Here is a 17,787-nt window from a genome sequence, read left to right on the forward strand (position 1 = left end):
TTTGCATTTCTCTAAAACTAGAACATACCACATCCTTAACTATTTGCGAATAGTAATCTAATCTAGATCTATCTCTACTCCTCTTAACTCCTGTTTTTGCCTCTAATATGTCTCTGACTAGACCTATCCCGCCTATTTCTTATTGAGTTCCATAGAGTCCTTTGTTCTCGTTTTTCTTTCCATTTCGAACCTTTTCTATCCACGGTATCCTCATCATTCGCCTGTAACACCGCTCTCCAAACATACACCTTTAACAATCTTTCGAATTTCAAAAATGGTTCGCGAGCATAGAAGTGATTTTTTTTATTGAAGGCCACTCGACACTGCGATATCTTCTGCTTTATATCCTTACTACCCCTTCCGTCCTGACTTATCTGACTTCCTAGATACCTAAAATTAGCCGCTTTTTCTAATTTTTCGTCTCCTATCTTTATATTCGCTCTTTCCCTACTTTTTTTTCCCTTGCATACCAGTATTTTTGTTTTACTTTTATTCATTAACCGTTCGTGGGCACAGAAGTGACTTCTTTTTATTGAAGGCGACTTGACCCTGCGCAATCCTCTACTTTATATCCCTATTACTCCTTCGGTTCTGACCTATCTGACTTCCTNATTAAAAAAAAAAAAGACCACAACTTTTAGCAACACATAAAAAATGACTTAATTGTCTACTTACAAAGCAATTTATTTCTATTGTTTTCATGCTGTTCCGAAGTATATGCCTATGGACGTGCTTGATCTTTCTTGCCCTGGCGAAGGCTCGATTGGTTAGAAAGACATTTATTTGTTTATTTATTTATTTTGGAAAGCGTGCGACTGTCTCAAGTGCTAATGAACTCTGCATTGCATTTAGCTGAATCCCAAAATAGTAGCAGCTTCGAAATGCCTTCGCGTGTTATGTACCATAGTATCGAATCGGTGCGACTACTGGAATTCAGTTTAACAACACCAACACGATTGCTCCGATTTATTCCGAAAACAATAAACACGTACTACCTAATTGTGTTAAACAACCGAAACATCATTCGTAGGATTCTATGGTTACTTTCTCTTATTATACTTGGACATTTTGTATCTTAAATGCAGCACGATAAATTTTGAAAACAAGTGACTAGCTTAATAAAATAATTTTGAGTTGAACTTGTAAAATAGTGACGGCACGGCATATGTACACGAATGTAGAATGTAAAAGACAGTGGTCTCCTAGTGAAGGTAAGCTCCTAACGATAAGTAGAGAAAAATGTTTCTGTAACTACATAAATTAATCTTTTTATGAATATACATATTAACATGGTAAAAGTTTTTCCATTTATACATGGAGAGAAAAATCTTAAAATGGGCACAAGAAACATGTATTGACAAAATAAGTAAATATTAGTCCAATCATTTTTGTAAGAGAAGCTTATAAACTTTACTGAAAAGCATAGGAATATTTAGTGTGCTAGCATGGTAATTTTTCCATTGTTAGACAAAGGCACCGAAATCATGAAACAGTATGATAATTTTTCCATTGTTAGACAAGGCACCGAAATCATGAGACAGTATGATAATTTCTACAAGATTTGTCTCTCTTTGTAGGTACCTACAATTGACATTGCGTTCTTATAAAATTAAAATTTATAAATCCCGACTTCGTCTGTATGGATTTCCGATATAAACTATGGTTGATTTTAAACGGAAGGATGAAGTTTTGGTTTGTGTATTTATGACTTCCTTGATTCTCCAAATTCAAGCTATGTTAATGTACTCTTTTTGGAAATTTTGTGTTGTTTTGCAGATCAAAAGTCCAGAACAAAATGTTTTTAGGGGTAATTTTAAAAGATCCTTCAAGCTTTATTATGTGATTTTAAGAGTGCTTATAGTAACGGTAAGTTTCATATCGATTAATACAGGAAATGAGATTTCCCTATCATACAAACTGCAATATCCCTTTGCCTTCCTTATTAGAAGTCTTAAAATATGTGTTAAACCACTTTAGAGTTATACGCGAAGAATACGATTTTTCATAAAAACTTTTACGGCTCGTTTCACCTCCTTTTAGGGGTTGATTTTCGAAAAACCCTTTCTCTTCTACACCCTCTAAAGAATACATTCCCAAAGTTTCCCATTATTACTTTGAACAGTTTAATAGGCTGGGAGTTTGTCTGGCATCGGTAAGTCGATGTTCTGATGTACCAAGGCTTATACAGTCGAAGGTATAGCCCATGTGCTGATCCACCCAAAATATTAACTTAAGTCGAAACAGCGACAAAATATAAATTTTAATACCGCAAGCTTCCCATATTCTAAGACGATTTGCCAAACGGAGAGCTTTTGCGAGATTAATATGATTGCTAAATAACACCCAAGAAAATTTCACTTCCAACCCGAGAATTGATCATTGCTCTAGAATAGCATGCCCACCAAAGGATGAAATAAACATGCAGTATGAGCCACTCTTTATAGTCAGGGAGTTAATAAGCACCTGGTATATCAGCTTTGTAAATATTTTTTTCTTATATGATATATCGGCGGAATGTGAGGGGGGGGGGTCGAAAAAGTATCTACTAATGCAAAAATTTAAAAAAAAACTTTATTTGTGGCAGTGGTGTTCATTGGACGTATTAGGAGCTCAATTTAAAAACGTCCAAATTACTTGAAAATCAACGAACTGTTAATAAAATGTGACCCTAACTTTAGGAAAATAAATTAAACATATCTATTAATAATGTCATATTTCAACATAAATAGTTTACTCATACAAATGAATGTAAATAATGTAATTTCCCAGTTAATAAGCGTTCCATTGTTAGTTTATGTAATGATTATTATTCTACAACGAAAATTCAAACCTCACTGATATTAATTTCAAATTAGTGAAAAACGTAGGTATATTGTAAAATTCAAACAAATTTTGAAGAAGAATTTTACGTTTGTAAAATTTGGTGAAGGAGCTGGGAACATTATTTAAAATTTGTTTAATCTAGCAAATATTTAGTATTATTTTGTTTAATAATGAATATTTGTCAAGGCTTGAAAGTATTTAATAGTTTCTTTGCAAAATTTTATTAACGCGCAAGAGCGTAATTGTATTGTAATTATTAGACATTAATTTTTATTCAATAAATAATTTTATTCAAAGAAAACTTGACGTGTTTTAGGAGTGCAGTTATTTAGAAACATTATTATAAGTTATTAATTATTATTTTTTAATAATTAAANTTAATCCAATTTTTCAAATTAATAATTACTTGTTTTTATAGAGTTCCTCCACAATCCGATTTTTATTTTCTTTTGCAGAAAGTTATAAACCCATTTAAAATTAGTACAACCTCTCCTTTATTTGTATTCTTAATGACTGCTTAATACTATTATTTGTTTTTCTGAATTCTTTTGTTTCGCATCGTTAATAACAAAAAACTAGTTTTACGAAAGTTTTTGAATTTGTTTTCACATTAGAAGTAGTGATTTTTTTTCCAAAAATATATACACTTATTTTTACTATTTTTCTCTTATTTATCACACAGAAAATGTTAACGGGGGATTTTTTTTTTTTTAAATAAGGCCTAAACTGTTACCAACATTAAGTGTTCGTGGGTGTACCTAATAAGGATTATGACAAAATACATATTAAACTTGCTATGTATAGAGCTAAACCGCCTTGTTGTTTATAAAAAAACAAATAGTTTACGTATCCAAGAATTAATTTTTTAGATACCTTTCGTCGTAAGAAACTCGAGAAATAACTACTTACTTAATTTTAATATACGATTTCTCAAAGATAAAAAAAATAAAAAAAAATCGGTCAAATCTAAATTTGCTTTAAAGAGGAAAAGTATAGTTTTTTCGGTTTCTATGAATGGTTTTATATTAAAAAATTAAGGCAATATCGCTAATGTCCGGAGCCTTCAGAGAAATTTCAGCCAAGGATTTACATTCAGCGCGTTAAAAATCTTCTACCTATATCTATTCTGACTTCTGGGTAAATAAATTTGTCGGCCAGGGGTATAGTTCAGGTTCATTATAGATACTTTTTTTCAATTAGTAGGAATTTAAGGGAAAACAAGTATTAAAATGCATATTACGTACCAAGGGATCAAAGTATGTCATTCCCTCTGTGAATATGAGGGTGTGAACAGCAAATTCTCAGAAGGGAGTGCCCTATTTTCTTCTGGAAGCCCAGATATCTGCAATTTTTTATCATACCTCTGACCCGAAGGTACGATTATTCCTGATTTCGAAAAAAATTTAGCGTAACCTCACAGGTAAGAAATTGCGTTTAGTGTTTATTAGAAAACCGCGTGAAAATTGTCACCCGAGGGAGTAAAGCAGACGGTGAACGGAAAAGTCCTTTCCTATTAAAGAGTAAATGCGATTTCTTAACCGATAGGGAATTTTGCGCATAAAAGCAAATAAAAGTCATATACAGTTAATAGTTTTCTTTTTATTTTGCGCTGAATCATTAACTGATGTTGCTTTAGTAGAGTTGTTACCATAATGAAAGTTGAAAGGTATCTAATAAAAATTCGTGCATATTTTACACGCAATGGTTGATATGGAATAGCAGGTCACCTGAAAAATTTTGTTCGCAGTAGGCGGTGAAAGTAGCTTAAATGTACCGCTTTAAAATTTCGAAACGATAATCCAATTCATATTGTTCGATCGCATTTTATAAACATGAATCATATTAAATTCACACTGCGATTTACAATAGTTTTATAGCATTTAGCTATAACGTCGTTAATATTTGTTAAAATAAATCTTTTGATCTACAATAATTTCCTAATAGCAAATTATGTATGTTTAAATCTAAAAATGAGTAATTATTATTCATATAGTTTTATTTGTTACAGTACAACTGTAGGGATAGATATACAGGTGCCAAAGATTGGTATGCTTAGATTTGCAGATGATATAGCAGTATTAGCATCCAGCAAGGAGGAGTTATAGATAGCTTTAAATAAAATGGATGCGGTACTGACAAAACAGTACTGTATGAAAATAAATAAAAGTAAAACAAAAATACTGATATGCAAGGGAAGAAAAAGTAGGGAAAGAGCGAATATAAAGATAGGAGACGAAAAATTAGAAGAAGTGGCTGATTTTAGATACTTAGGAAGTCAGATAAGTGAGGATGGAAGGAGTAGTAGGGATATAAAGCAGAGGATAGCGCAGGGTCGTGTCGCCTTTAATAAAAAGAAGTCACTTCTATGCTCACGAACGGTTAATTTAGAAATTCGAAAAAGGTTGCTAAAGGTGTATGTTTGGAGCACGGCGTTGTACGGGTGTGAAACATGGACAGTGGGCGCGGCGGAAAAGAAAAGCTTAGAAGCGTTCGAAATGTGGTGTTATAGGCGGATGATGAGGATATCGTGGGTAGAAAAGGTTAGAAATGAAGAGGTATTAGAAAGAATAGGAGAACAGAGGACTCTATGGAAGTCAATAAGAAATAGGCGAGATAGGTTGGTAGGACACCTTTTCAGGCTAGAAGGTCTAGTCAGACACATATTAGAAGCAGAAACGGGAGTTAGGAGGGGTAGAGATAGACTTAGATTACATTACTGTCGCAAATAGTTAAGGATATGGGTTGTTCTAGTTTGACGGAAATACGAAGATTAGCTCAGGATAGGAAAGAGTGGAGGTGCGTGTCCAACCAGTCTTATTAGGACTGACGACCTTATGATAATGAGAGCAATTAAACTTTTTATTATTATTGTACTTTTCTTTCATTTCATGTACAAAATAATTTAATGTATTCGAAACAGTAGTTATTGCGTTACGCCCTTAATTGATTACTCTCGTTAACAATTTGTTATGGAAAAGCGGTTCTTAAGCTATCTACCTACGTTCGTGGTACGTTATAAATTAAATGAATTAAATAGCTTAGTATATATTGATATTGCGTGTTTATTTCTTATTTTTTCTTGCCTTAAATGCATATCCGTGGGTCGATTCGAACATTTTTTTACTCTCATTTTCGTGGAAGGTAGTGGGTGAATGCATACAATAAAAAGTTATACCAGTCCCGCAACAAGTAGGCCATGTGTTGTCGTATAAGGATAGATGGGGTAACTTGTTCATAAACAGATACAAATTAACGCAAAGTTTACATGTAACTTATTGTTGCGCATGTACAGTGACTTACCGAAAATATTTTCAACAGTTACTAATTTGAATGCATTAATTGAAAGGAGATTAATAAGATTCTTTTAACATCGGCTAGTTTACATCTCTGATTTAATATTATTTAATATTGGTCAGATCGTCAATGTAATGTTTGTATACCTGAAGAATTTAAACGATTTTTTTTTATTCAAAGGTATTTATTTATTTGTTCGGCATTAGGGGAAAGAGGGAATGCATCTCGGTGGCTGATCGACGTATATACGTTTGGGGAATAAAACTTCTAAGCCTGATAAGGATTAGAAAGGTCCGCACCAGTGTAGTCGGTGTGGGTAAACTAGATAAATCGAAGGCCACTCTTCAAGGATGACGGTATTGTCGTCATCATAAGGTCGTCAGTCAGATTGGTTGGACAACCACTCTTTGCTATCCAACCTACCTCGCATATTTCTTATTGATTTCCATAATCTTCTCTATCCACGGTGTCCTCATCATTCACCTGTAATACCACATTTCGTACGACTCGAACCTGCGCTATCCTCTGCTTTATATCCTTGCTATTCCTTCCGTCCGGACTTCCTAGATACTTAAAATCAGCCACTTCTTCTAATCTTTCGTTTCCTATATTTATATTCGCTCTTTCCTTACCTTTTCTTCCCTTGCATACCAGTATTTTTGTCTTACTTTTATTTATTTTCATACAATACTGTTTTGTCAATACCGTTTCCATTTTATTTAAAACTATCTCTAACTCCTCCTTGGTAGATGCTATATATCTATCCCTACAGTTGTACTGTCTTTAATGATATTGATTCCGTGTTCGATGTATTGATGAAAAAGTAGCTGTGACAGTGTGCATCCTTGTCTGGCTCCCTTTTTAATACTTACTTTTGTACCTTGCGGCTCCAACTCTATAACTGTCTGTTGCTCTTCTCCAACTCTGTAACAAATCCCAATATTTGAAGTATATGACGGTAATGAAGTAATGATTCTTTATTAAATACAAAAGCTGTTAAACGCTTTTCCACAATGCCAATAAAAACCAACGTCTAAATAAGTAGGAAATTTTAGTAATCTCTAGAGCTCGCTATTTTCCTATCTGAACCAACAGATTGTGAACAACCAACTAGAATTCGTAGTAATACACAGGGGCGGCCTTAACTATTGCGAGGCTCCGGGCGGATAGATCTTTGTGAGGCCCTTGTCTTTGCGAAATTAGTTTTAATGATGATACTTGACCAGAAATGTAAAGTTATTAATAAACAAATTTAGAGTTTTATAATTGTTTATTGGAAATTATCAAGAATTAATAAAAACAAATTATTAATTATATTTTAATAGATTTAGGGATTCCAAAAAGAAATTCAAATAAACATACTATTAGTAGTTAATATTTTTCTGCTTGGATTGTTAGACCCCTACAAGAATCAGTCCCCGGGCAGTTGCCCTACTCGCCCACCCCAAAGGCAACCCCTGGTAAAAAAAAACGAAACAATTGTCATTCCTAAAATAAATATATGAAAACTACATCGTGTTTTTCATTTAACTAATTTTTACTTTCATTGAAAAAAGTTCAAAGTTCTACCTTACTTTCAACTTTGTTTTGGTTTGTATATACTGCGGAACTCGATTATAACGATATAGTTTACAATAATGACAATTCTAACGACAGTTTTTAATAGACCCGCAAATTTGCCGTGCAGACCTATGTTAAAAATCGCGATTACGACAACAAACTCGGTTATAACGTCATATTTTTAATGCTACAAGTCCTGGAAACGGTCGTATTATTATTGCTGGCACTTTTCCGTCAGTATCTCGACCAGTAAAATGAAAAGTTGCCCACGCACAATTGCCTTTGTTATCATTTTTATAACTCATGGGAAATTCCATATTTTATCGCCGTGACCGTAAGGACCACATAGTTAGTGCATAACAATGTGTTTCCGGCATTTTTAAGTTTGCAACGAAAAGTTTTCAGTTTTGAGGAAAAGTGGTAGTATTCGTTTTTCTATAACTTTTTTCCAAGTATCCTACATTATTTTATTTGTGAAATACGCATATGGTGCATACATATACAGTCGACTCTCGATAATTCGAAACTCGAGGGACTCTTAAAATATTACGAATTATCGAGTGTTTGAAATATCAAATGGTTCCAAACTTTTAATCTGTATACAACGCAAGAGTAACAATAATTGAAACATAACTAAACAATTCGTGCGGAAGTGTGTGTCAAACTAATCATAACAAAAACAAAGGCTCGATGATACGATGATAGAAGTTTGAACTTGCCTCAAAATGTATGTACTTACAATCTTTCTGTCTCTTTCTCTCAACTGTCGAGTGTTTGACGCCGATGAGTTCGAATTAGCGCGTCGTTTTGTTACGTAGCAAGATTTTTTCGTTCGAATTACCAAGTGCAAAAAAATGTATTGATTTAGTTCGAAATATAAAGAGATTTTGTAGGGAACTCGTGATAACTTTGAATTATAGAAAGGTTCGAATTATCGGAGGTTTGAATTAACGAGAGTCGACTGTATCCACGTGCGGTTTGTACTGTAATGTTTTGACCTATGTGTAATCGATTATTATTGATTATTCAATTTCAAACAAATTGGGTATGTATTGAAATTGAGATATATATTGTGTACCTCGTGTTATTACGTCATATATCGCCGTTTCCTACATAGCATCCTTATATCGAATCCTCTACTTTAACACTTTGTACTCTAAAGAAGAAAATAACATAAATGAAAAGTCCTTCGAAATGGGGCATCTAAGATTAATGCATAAACAAATAGAGAGGGTGTCCCTAGAGGTAGTAGGACGAGTTTTTCGATGCCATGACTGGTTTTCCCGTTAGGGGATGTCAAATTGGATCAATACTATTTTAGCTAATTGGCCATTGGCTAATTCATTCCTGATTTTGATGATTGAGAAGTCTGTTGATTCTAATAACATTTGAAATAAATCGACTCTTATATATGTGTATAATTCCTGGCAAAGACTCTGTATTCCTTCCTTCAATAGAACATTATGTCGTACAGTAGTTTCCCAAAATATAGTATGCGTGCCCCCGGGGGCGACGGAAAGGATTTGGTACGGACATTGTGCTGCGCCTGGTTCAATAAGCGTACCTTCTTTTTCGATTACAAGATAGAAAGATGATAAAAAACTTCGTTATTATATACCTGTTAATAAGGTCTTTCGATTTTGATAATTCGTATTAAATATAATTTTAACTCATAATATTTTTGATTACGTATCGCTGGTTGAAATCTGAAACTCTTAAATTAGAAAGAAAGTGATTATAATAATAATCAACAAACAGAAAATGATGAAATTAACGAGAGTGAAACACTTTTATTTTTGAAAGGAAAAAGCAGAGAAGAAATATCTTAAACTTGAATTCTCAGAAAAAAACAAGATTCGGATGATTTAATTTTTTTCATTAATTTCTACAAAATAATGTTTATTTTATTATGAATGAATTTTATTTTGTATTTATTATCATTTTGTTTATGTAGGCAATAAAAAAGCAGAAATATACAGTCGAACTTCTCTAACTCCAGTTTCTGTTTTCAATGAGTGAAATGTTTTTTTAAACATTAATTCCAGTTCCTCCATTGCTATAACTCGAATTGCTTATTTCATTGAAATTTCTATTAATTTTATTCGAAATAATCAAAGGCACGAGTTTTTAAACGGCACTACTGCTACCATAAAATTTCACTGGGACACCCACTATTATATTATGAAAATCAGCAAAACAGTGGTTGGCTTAGGATTATAAGATCACAGTAGGAAAAGACAATACGAACGAAGTGCTTATATTATCTGACATCATGTATGTATGTGATTTTTTTTGAGAAGAGGCTCTTATTGTTACGAAAACTACAGGAAAGTTCGGGAAGCATTGTCTTACAGTGTCAATAACACAATTTTTGCTTTACATATTTAATTATTTGTGACACACACACGCAGTGGAACTCTTGCAATCGTGGTTGTAAAGTATTTTTTTATAAATTTATTGTTTCGAGATTTTTATATATAAAGTAGACTTTATGGATCGAGAGAAAATAAAAAGTGGAAAGACAGTTCCTTTTTCTGTTTTACAAGTTATTTCAAAATGTAAAAACCTAAATTCCTGTCAAAACGTGCTACACTGAATTTTTACCGAACGTTGCGAACTTATTCACTTTTTAGTCGTGGCAACTTTAATGAAAACCGATTTTTCCTTTTTTAAATGCCTCACAACGTTTTTAATATACTTACCTAACTGCAAGAACTGCAGTATTAACAATCTTTTTAAACCGTAAGCATCAAAGAAATATCAATGTGAATTCCATCACGACGACACCGTTAGATGTTTTACACCGCGTGTGTAATTGGAAGAGCACTACTTTTACAAGTCCGTTACCGCTTGTATATTAATTTTCAATTTGCCATTCATACGGAAGTCTGAAAATCAAATTTTCATTATATTTTGTGATTTGGATGTTACAATAGCATTGCAGTAATATGATTTGAAAAAAAAATCAGAACATTCGCTCATTTTTTTTTTTTGGCTGATTGTTTACTTTAGGGGTCATGCCTACCTGTGATTTTAATACATTACAAGGACAGTTGTCTTTTCCTATAATTTCTATCTTAAGTTAACCTAACCCGACCAAACCTAACTGACCGAACATTCCTGTTGTTTGATTACATAAGTTACCACAGGAATAGACAACAACTAAATTACAAGAAGAAGGGAGATGTGACCTTTAAAGTGTACAATTATCTTTTTTTTTGTTTAAACGAAAAGGCTGCGAAAGAAGAGTATATTAGGTATTATTTATAATTTAAAACTTAATATCTACTAGGAAGTTGGCCGCCAGGACTTAAAAGATAAAATGAAAATCTTTAAAATATGTAACTCAGCATTTTTGCCTGCTACTGTAGGTACACTAAATGTTTCATTAACATAAATACTATAAGCACGGTTTATATACAAAATTTATAATTTTAAAGTTAAAAACACCTCGAATTATAGGTACGCTACTGTAAAAATGACTTAAAAAAGAACCGATAAAAACATAATAATAATTAATAATAAAGTAGTATAAATTGGATTAACGATAATTGAATGTTTTGTTTGATCTCGTTCTCGACGAATGAGGTATACAACATAAAATGTGCGCATGCGGCTAGTATGACCCACCCGGCTTCGCCAGTTTATGCTCGCGTTTAGCCGGTGTGCGTGTGATTTGTGTTGTGGTCTGCCGTTGTGCCTAATTTCTTTAACAATAATTATCTAGAATATAATCATTTTTATTGTAATTCTGTGATATCTGCGACGGTTATATATCTGCATCATTTCACATTATTCATCATCAGGTATTAAACTTAACGTTTATTTTTAAAAACGTTCGCCTCGAAGTAAAAACCTTCGAATGGAATGCCGAGTAGGAACCACACAAAGTTTCTTTTCTTTGGCAGCGACAGAAGCTGGTCAAAGTACTCTGTCGATTCCTCGTCTTGAGAACAGACGTCAGTTGTTTGAAGAAAGTGAATAATGTTAATTGTCACAACTGTCGTCTATCATGTGATAAGGAGAAATGCATTTTATGTAGCTTTTTTATATCATAAATACGGTGATTGACAACTTGTTGCCATCTTAAAAAGTAACGTTTTCCTTATATTGCACGCGTTCCTTTCTATTAAATTTAGGCACACTACCACTTCTATAACTAATAGGAAGTCACAGTATTAATCATTAAGTAGCCGTTATGTAAGGAGTTATTTTAGTTTATATTGTAAATTATTTTTTATTCAAAATAGCATCGTATGCCTTTTCTTTTTGTTCTTTTCTGAGGCATATTTATAATAGATATTGCCTATAGTAATACTCATGGTAATTAGTTAATATTTGAAATTTTTATTGTCAATTTATTTTTTTGCACTTGTGTATTGTATACCTGGANAATTATGACTTTCGGTAGGTATAATATTAAATTGCAAGTAACCCACATGATTCAGTTTCCTGAACGCAACTAGAATAGGTCTGTCATTTATATACACCTTTTTGTTCTTTTCTGAGGCATATTTATAATAGATATTGCCTATAGTAATACTCATGGTAATTAGTTAATATTTGAAATTTTTATTGTCAATTTATTTTTTTGCACTTGTGTATTGTATACCTGGATACATATACGTACGTAGGTAAGGCTGGGAAATACTGCTAACCAATGCTGTCAAGGTGTCAAGGCATTGAACTTAACGTATATTTGCAAATCAGTGTAGAATGTGGAATATCTATTTATAATAATTTAATTACTTAATACTACATATGTTTTACGAATGACATGTTTTTTACTGTACTAAAATTTTCAAAATTTTGATTTGACAAAATAGAATTGTTTTTATAACCACTTATAGATAATCTTTTTGAATCTTAATGTTGTACCACCAATGACTTCGAAATTTGTAAAAGAAATTTAGGAAAAATAAGTACCTATTTCAGTATTTGTTACGTTTTGATACAAATACCTCATTAAGAAAATAAGCCCCTTCTAAAATCATATGTAAGAAAAAAATTTTTATGTTGATGTTAACAGTGAAGGCAGTTCGACTTTTTTTATTAGTTTTTTTTGATAATTTTAAAATATTTATTTTACAAAAACTTGTTGCTCATATGCCATTCAGTGGCTACTGCACCCAAATCATCGGTATTTCCATCAATACTTGCGATATTTCGGGCGTGGCACTTTTTGTTTTTATTGAACAGCGTTTTTTCTGACTATTTTTTATTAATGTTAAAATGATCAGCTGTTTTTGTTGGTAATAGTTTCCCTTTTTATAGTATTTTAACAATGAATATTCACTTCAGACTTTTGGATCCAATCTTGTTTCTTGCTATATAAACCGTACCTACATCTTATTAAATATTCATATTTTTTAAATGAACTGTTTTTATTACAGTTCAAGAAACTAGCGCCCTAGTTGATAATGTAGCTGATAGTGGAGAAGAGTCAGAAGACGAATGGAATTATTTTAAGGGCGACGTAGCTGAGAAGAAGGATATAAAATCATCTCAAGCAGACGAAGAATTGGTACTTAACATTTGGGTAACTATCCTTGAATGAAAGTAATGTTGAATTTTTAGATTGCTGACTCCAACATTGATAGCGACACAATGTCTCAATTAAATCCCAATGCCGCTGAATTCGTTCCGGTTTCGCCAAAGAGAAATATTGCCTCACCTCAGTTCCAAAATCTTATTAATGACCCGATCATTGCGCAATCCCCAAAGAAAACTGCCCAACCTGAAGCTGACATTAAGGTACCCAATATTCAAGATTTTGAAAAGGAAATTAAATCGAGACCAAGTGATCTAGCTACAAATGGTCATGAAGATGATGACGTAAGTAATATGGAAAATAACATTTTCATTGTTTTCAATTATTCTTTGTCTTTCTCCAGAGCAACAAGCTAACATCGCAACAGATAATGGAAAACTTCTTAAATGGGAAGAGTATTGATGAAATAGAATTTCAGCCTAGCACTCCAAAGAAAACATTTAGTCCTGATGAATTTCATTTTGGGACCAACACAACACCTTTTACACCTAGTCGATTACTTGATCAATCTGAAGCATTATCTACAAAAGCAAATTTTGGCGACGAAACATCAGCTAGTTATATGGACGACAAGGATCTTGAATGCACACCAATTGTTGAAAAAGTCAGTAATGTATCTCGTAAAATAGGAGAGGATTTCGATGTTGATGAATTAAATAAAGTTCATGTGTTGCCAGAAAACATTGACGATTATTTGGTAGAGGTCAACGGCACTAATACCACATTCAATGATACAATTTCTGACCTCCCAGATCATGATCCTTTGGCCGGAGAAAAATCAAATACTCCTATCACCACTGATTTAGACACTTGTTTGGATAATGTTGCCGTAGAGGAAACTCAGGAAAATAAAGAAAAGACATTAGAATCTCAACTTCCCAATTATTCTGAAGAGTCTGATTCAAAACCAAACATTCAAGAACAAGTGTGGGCAAGTATTTCCAAGGAACTTGAACAGAATGTACCTGATTCAGACCCATTTAAATATGAAGATGATGCTATTTTACAGTCTTCAATAAAAGAGGAATATCAATTAAATGAGACTAATGAAACTACTGTTCAGTTAGAACATGAGAGTCAAACAGGAAGTTTACTTAATTCGAATCTAGTTTGTACTATTTCATCAGCACAGTCCCCTGCTTTTGAAGCACTTTCATCACCAGAACTTCAAGAATCTGAAATTCCAAATGCATCATTAACTCAACAGGATCAATTAGCAGTAATTCAAGAACCAGAAGTATGTAATTTGCCTCTTGTAGGCCATGAGTCCATTTCATTACAAGATGATATCAAGGCGTCATCTCCTTTGCCAAGTTCCCCATCACCTGACTTGTTGGCGAAATCAATTTTGCCTGAATCCGAGTCGTTAGTTCAGGAACATTTGGAGTCTGTGATGTCACCAGAGCCGGAAAATGAAAGAATTGAGTCAGAAATAAAATCTGAACTTGAGATAGAATCGTTGAAAGAGGAAGCCTTGTCTTCAGAATTGGAAGTTATATCACCTGATTTAAAAGTGGAATCTCCACAATCGCACGATTTAGCATCCGAAATGTCGGATTTAGATAAGCTGTCTGATGCTAAATCGCCAACATCAGAATTGGAAACAAAGTTGACAGAACCTTGTGAATTGCCAAAATCTCCCGAACCGGAAATTTGCCAGGTTGCAAAATCTCCTGTACCAAACTTAGCAAAAACGCCTGAACCAGAATTAGATCAATTGTCAAAATTAACGGAATCACTTGAGTGTGAAATACCATCAAACGGTAATTTATCAATCATTCCCGTAAAAGAGTCTTCTACAGAAGACATCACGTCCTCTGTAAAAGATGAAGCCTTATCACCGGTTTTGACCACCTCACCACTAGAGGCTGAAGAAACGAAATTGTCCAAACAGCTTGATACCGAATCAGTGGCTACTAATGATATAAATTCTTTCCTTAATAGAAGTGGTCTTTCTGAAGTAGCATCTCCTCTAAGTCCTGAATCTGAAATCATCACATCTCACTATATTCAACCTGAGTTTGCAGAAAAAGCAATCATGCCTTCATCTGAGGAAACTAAAACAGAGCCAATTATTGAAGAAGTGCCAAAAGAAGCTCCAAAAGGCGAAGAAGTAAAGGAAGAAATTACAGAAAAAGAAGATAAACAGGAGAAAGAAGAAAAGACTACTGGTGATGCAGGAATTGTAAGTGTTGTTGGTATCGGCGTTGCTGCAGCTGCGGTCGCATTGGCAACTAAGAAGGATAGTCCTGTAGCAAAGAAAGCTTCAGCTAAGACTACTACCAAAACTACCCCAGCAAAAGCACCCTTAAAAAGCACAAGTGCTAGTAAACCAACAAAACCATTGGCAACACCACCATCAAAATCTTCACCAACAACTAGACAAACGCCTTCTAAACTGCATTCTGTAACTCCCAAAACGCCTACATCTGTTTCAGCTGCAAAAAGTATTCCTGGGACAAAATCGCCAGCTGCAACTAGTAGACCTAAATCTGCCACTACCACCCCAACTTTGAAATCTTTAGCTGATAAGAAACCTGTTACAAATGGCGAATGTAAAAAACCTCTAAGCGCTACTTCTCCAGAAAAGAAGTCTACAATAACTGCATCCACAAGGTCGGCACCTAAAGTAACTCTTAAAAACGCCGTCGCTTCTACAAAAGCTACTGGTATTTCTAAGACAACAACTGCGAGTGCTACAAAATCTGTTGCTGGAGCTCCTAAGTCGGCAGTTCCTAAAACTACCGCAGCAAATATGGCAGCGAAAACCACTACAAAGACTTTGAGCTCTACCAGAACTACCACATCAACTACAGCCACTTCGGTGTCAAAAACAAGTGCAACAACTGCTAAGGTAATACTGCAAATATTTCATTTTTGTCATTATCTTATTGTTTTTTTTTTGATAATTTTAAAAGGAATGAAACTTATATTAATGGGAAGGTACTGTGTCGTAGACATGCACAAAAACAAATCATGTGTTAAAATAGGCACAATAATGTGAAAAGTAAAAGAGTTTTTTGTTTATATCTAAAGTTGCTTTGGGTAAATCTGAAGACATCCTAATAATGTGTACTAATTGTTACTATTCAAGAAGTCTAGAGACAGGAAATTCAATTCGAGTGGAAAGAATAAGCCGAAAAGCGGAACCATTTTCAAACTTCTGCTTAGTCTTAAAATAATTTCTTTGCGCGCAGTTAGTCGCACATGTTTGACGATGTATGTGATACGCTCACGTATATGACACGACTAACGGTTGCGAAGTTAACTGCTGTGTAGAAGTCTGAGCACTGGAGTTGAGTCCAACGTCTCAAGTCTTTCGATTGTAATAGTTTCATGTTTGTATTTGTTTCAAAAAAGTGTCAAAAATTTAGATTAATTTGTAAAAACTCTTTAAAACCAATTAATTGAAAGCAAATTGAACGAATTTTGACCACACGCGTTACTGTTATTATTTATTGCCTATCAAATTGAGCTATATTATTTTGTCCTTTTTCAGAGCACTGTGTCTTCAAAAACATCGTCAACGTTAGCAGCTACAAAGCCTAAACCTACAACCACAGTTCCTAGTCGCGCCAAACCTCCAATTACTAAAACAGTAACAAAAAGCAGTCCAGATACTGAGAAACAACTTAAAGAAACTGCAAACAAGAAAATTACTGCAGCAGCAGCTCGTGTCACTACCATAAAGAAGACCACAGCACATACCATACAAAAAACGGACACAAAGGTATGAATGAATTAAATTTTTGAACACATTTATCTAGTTTTATGTTATTTAAAAAAAGTCGATTATTAAATAAAAAGCAAATGCCACAGGCCAGATTTTTATCTCGCTTAACATTTTTATATATTTATACAAAATTTTGTTAAATAGTACTCGTTGATTTAAAGACAAAAAAGAAAAGTGCTACCACATTTTTTATTGATCTAAAGTAATCAAAACAAATAGTCATCCTTATTGAAATAGATTAAAACTAATTTTTTATGAATATTTGGGTAGGGCCCTGTCACCAAACCTCACGTAACGAAAACCACGACCATGAAATCGACAGTGGGAAAGAAACCCACCGAAGTAATTCATAACGTAAGTAATAAATTAAAAATGACCACAACAGCCGCGAAATCTCCAAAAATCGAACAGAATGGTATAGTAAGCGAAGTTCAAGAGATAACAACCATCAACGTTTCGTCTAATAGCAGTGAACCGCAATTGATTAAAGACTTATCTCCCATTAACGATAATGCACAATTACTCGACAATGCTAAGCTTTTGGAGGCAACGGAGAATTAAAAGCAAAAAAAAAATAAAAAAAAATAAAAAAACAGACTGAACGATCACTCTATATTTTACTAAGTATATTATACTAATATTTATTACTAATAAGAAGTTTTTATATTTTAATGTGTTTACTATGATTATTATTATCAAATAATGTTGGTGTGTATCATATTTTGAGCTGTGGTTAATATTTAGGACTGAGTTTTTTACGACGTGAACAGCATAAGAACTGTATTTGTTTTTATTAGCTTTTATATACATAATAATAATAATATAC

General features: G+C 33.4%; 1 protein-coding gene across 1 annotated transcript in view; it reads left to right on the top strand.

Moving 5' to 3' along the window:
* Window positions 1-17,554, top strand: part of LOC108742217 (mucin-5AC) — a gene marked incomplete at its 5' end in the record, with an annotated part of 89,760 nt that extends 72,206 nt beyond the window's left edge. The window contains 5 exons of the mRNA XM_025980182.1: window positions 13,071-13,201; window positions 13,255-13,512; window positions 13,572-16,082; window positions 16,728-16,958; window positions 17,232-17,554. Of these exons, the coding sequence (XP_025835967.1) occupies window positions 13,071-13,201; window positions 13,255-13,512; window positions 13,572-16,082; window positions 16,728-16,958; window positions 17,232-17,522 (3,422 nt within the window). The remainder of the gene's footprint in view (window positions 1-13,070; window positions 13,202-13,254; window positions 13,513-13,571; window positions 16,083-16,727; window positions 16,959-17,231) is intronic.
* Between the last annotated feature and the right edge of the window lie 233 nt (window positions 17,555-17,787).

The sequence above is a fragment of the Agrilus planipennis genome, unplaced genomic scaffold, assembly GCF_000699045.2.
Source record: "Agrilus planipennis isolate EAB-ADULT unplaced genomic scaffold, Apla_2.0 scaffold313, whole genome shotgun sequence".
NCBI lineage: Eukaryota > Metazoa > Arthropoda > Insecta > Coleoptera > Buprestidae > Agrilus > Agrilus planipennis.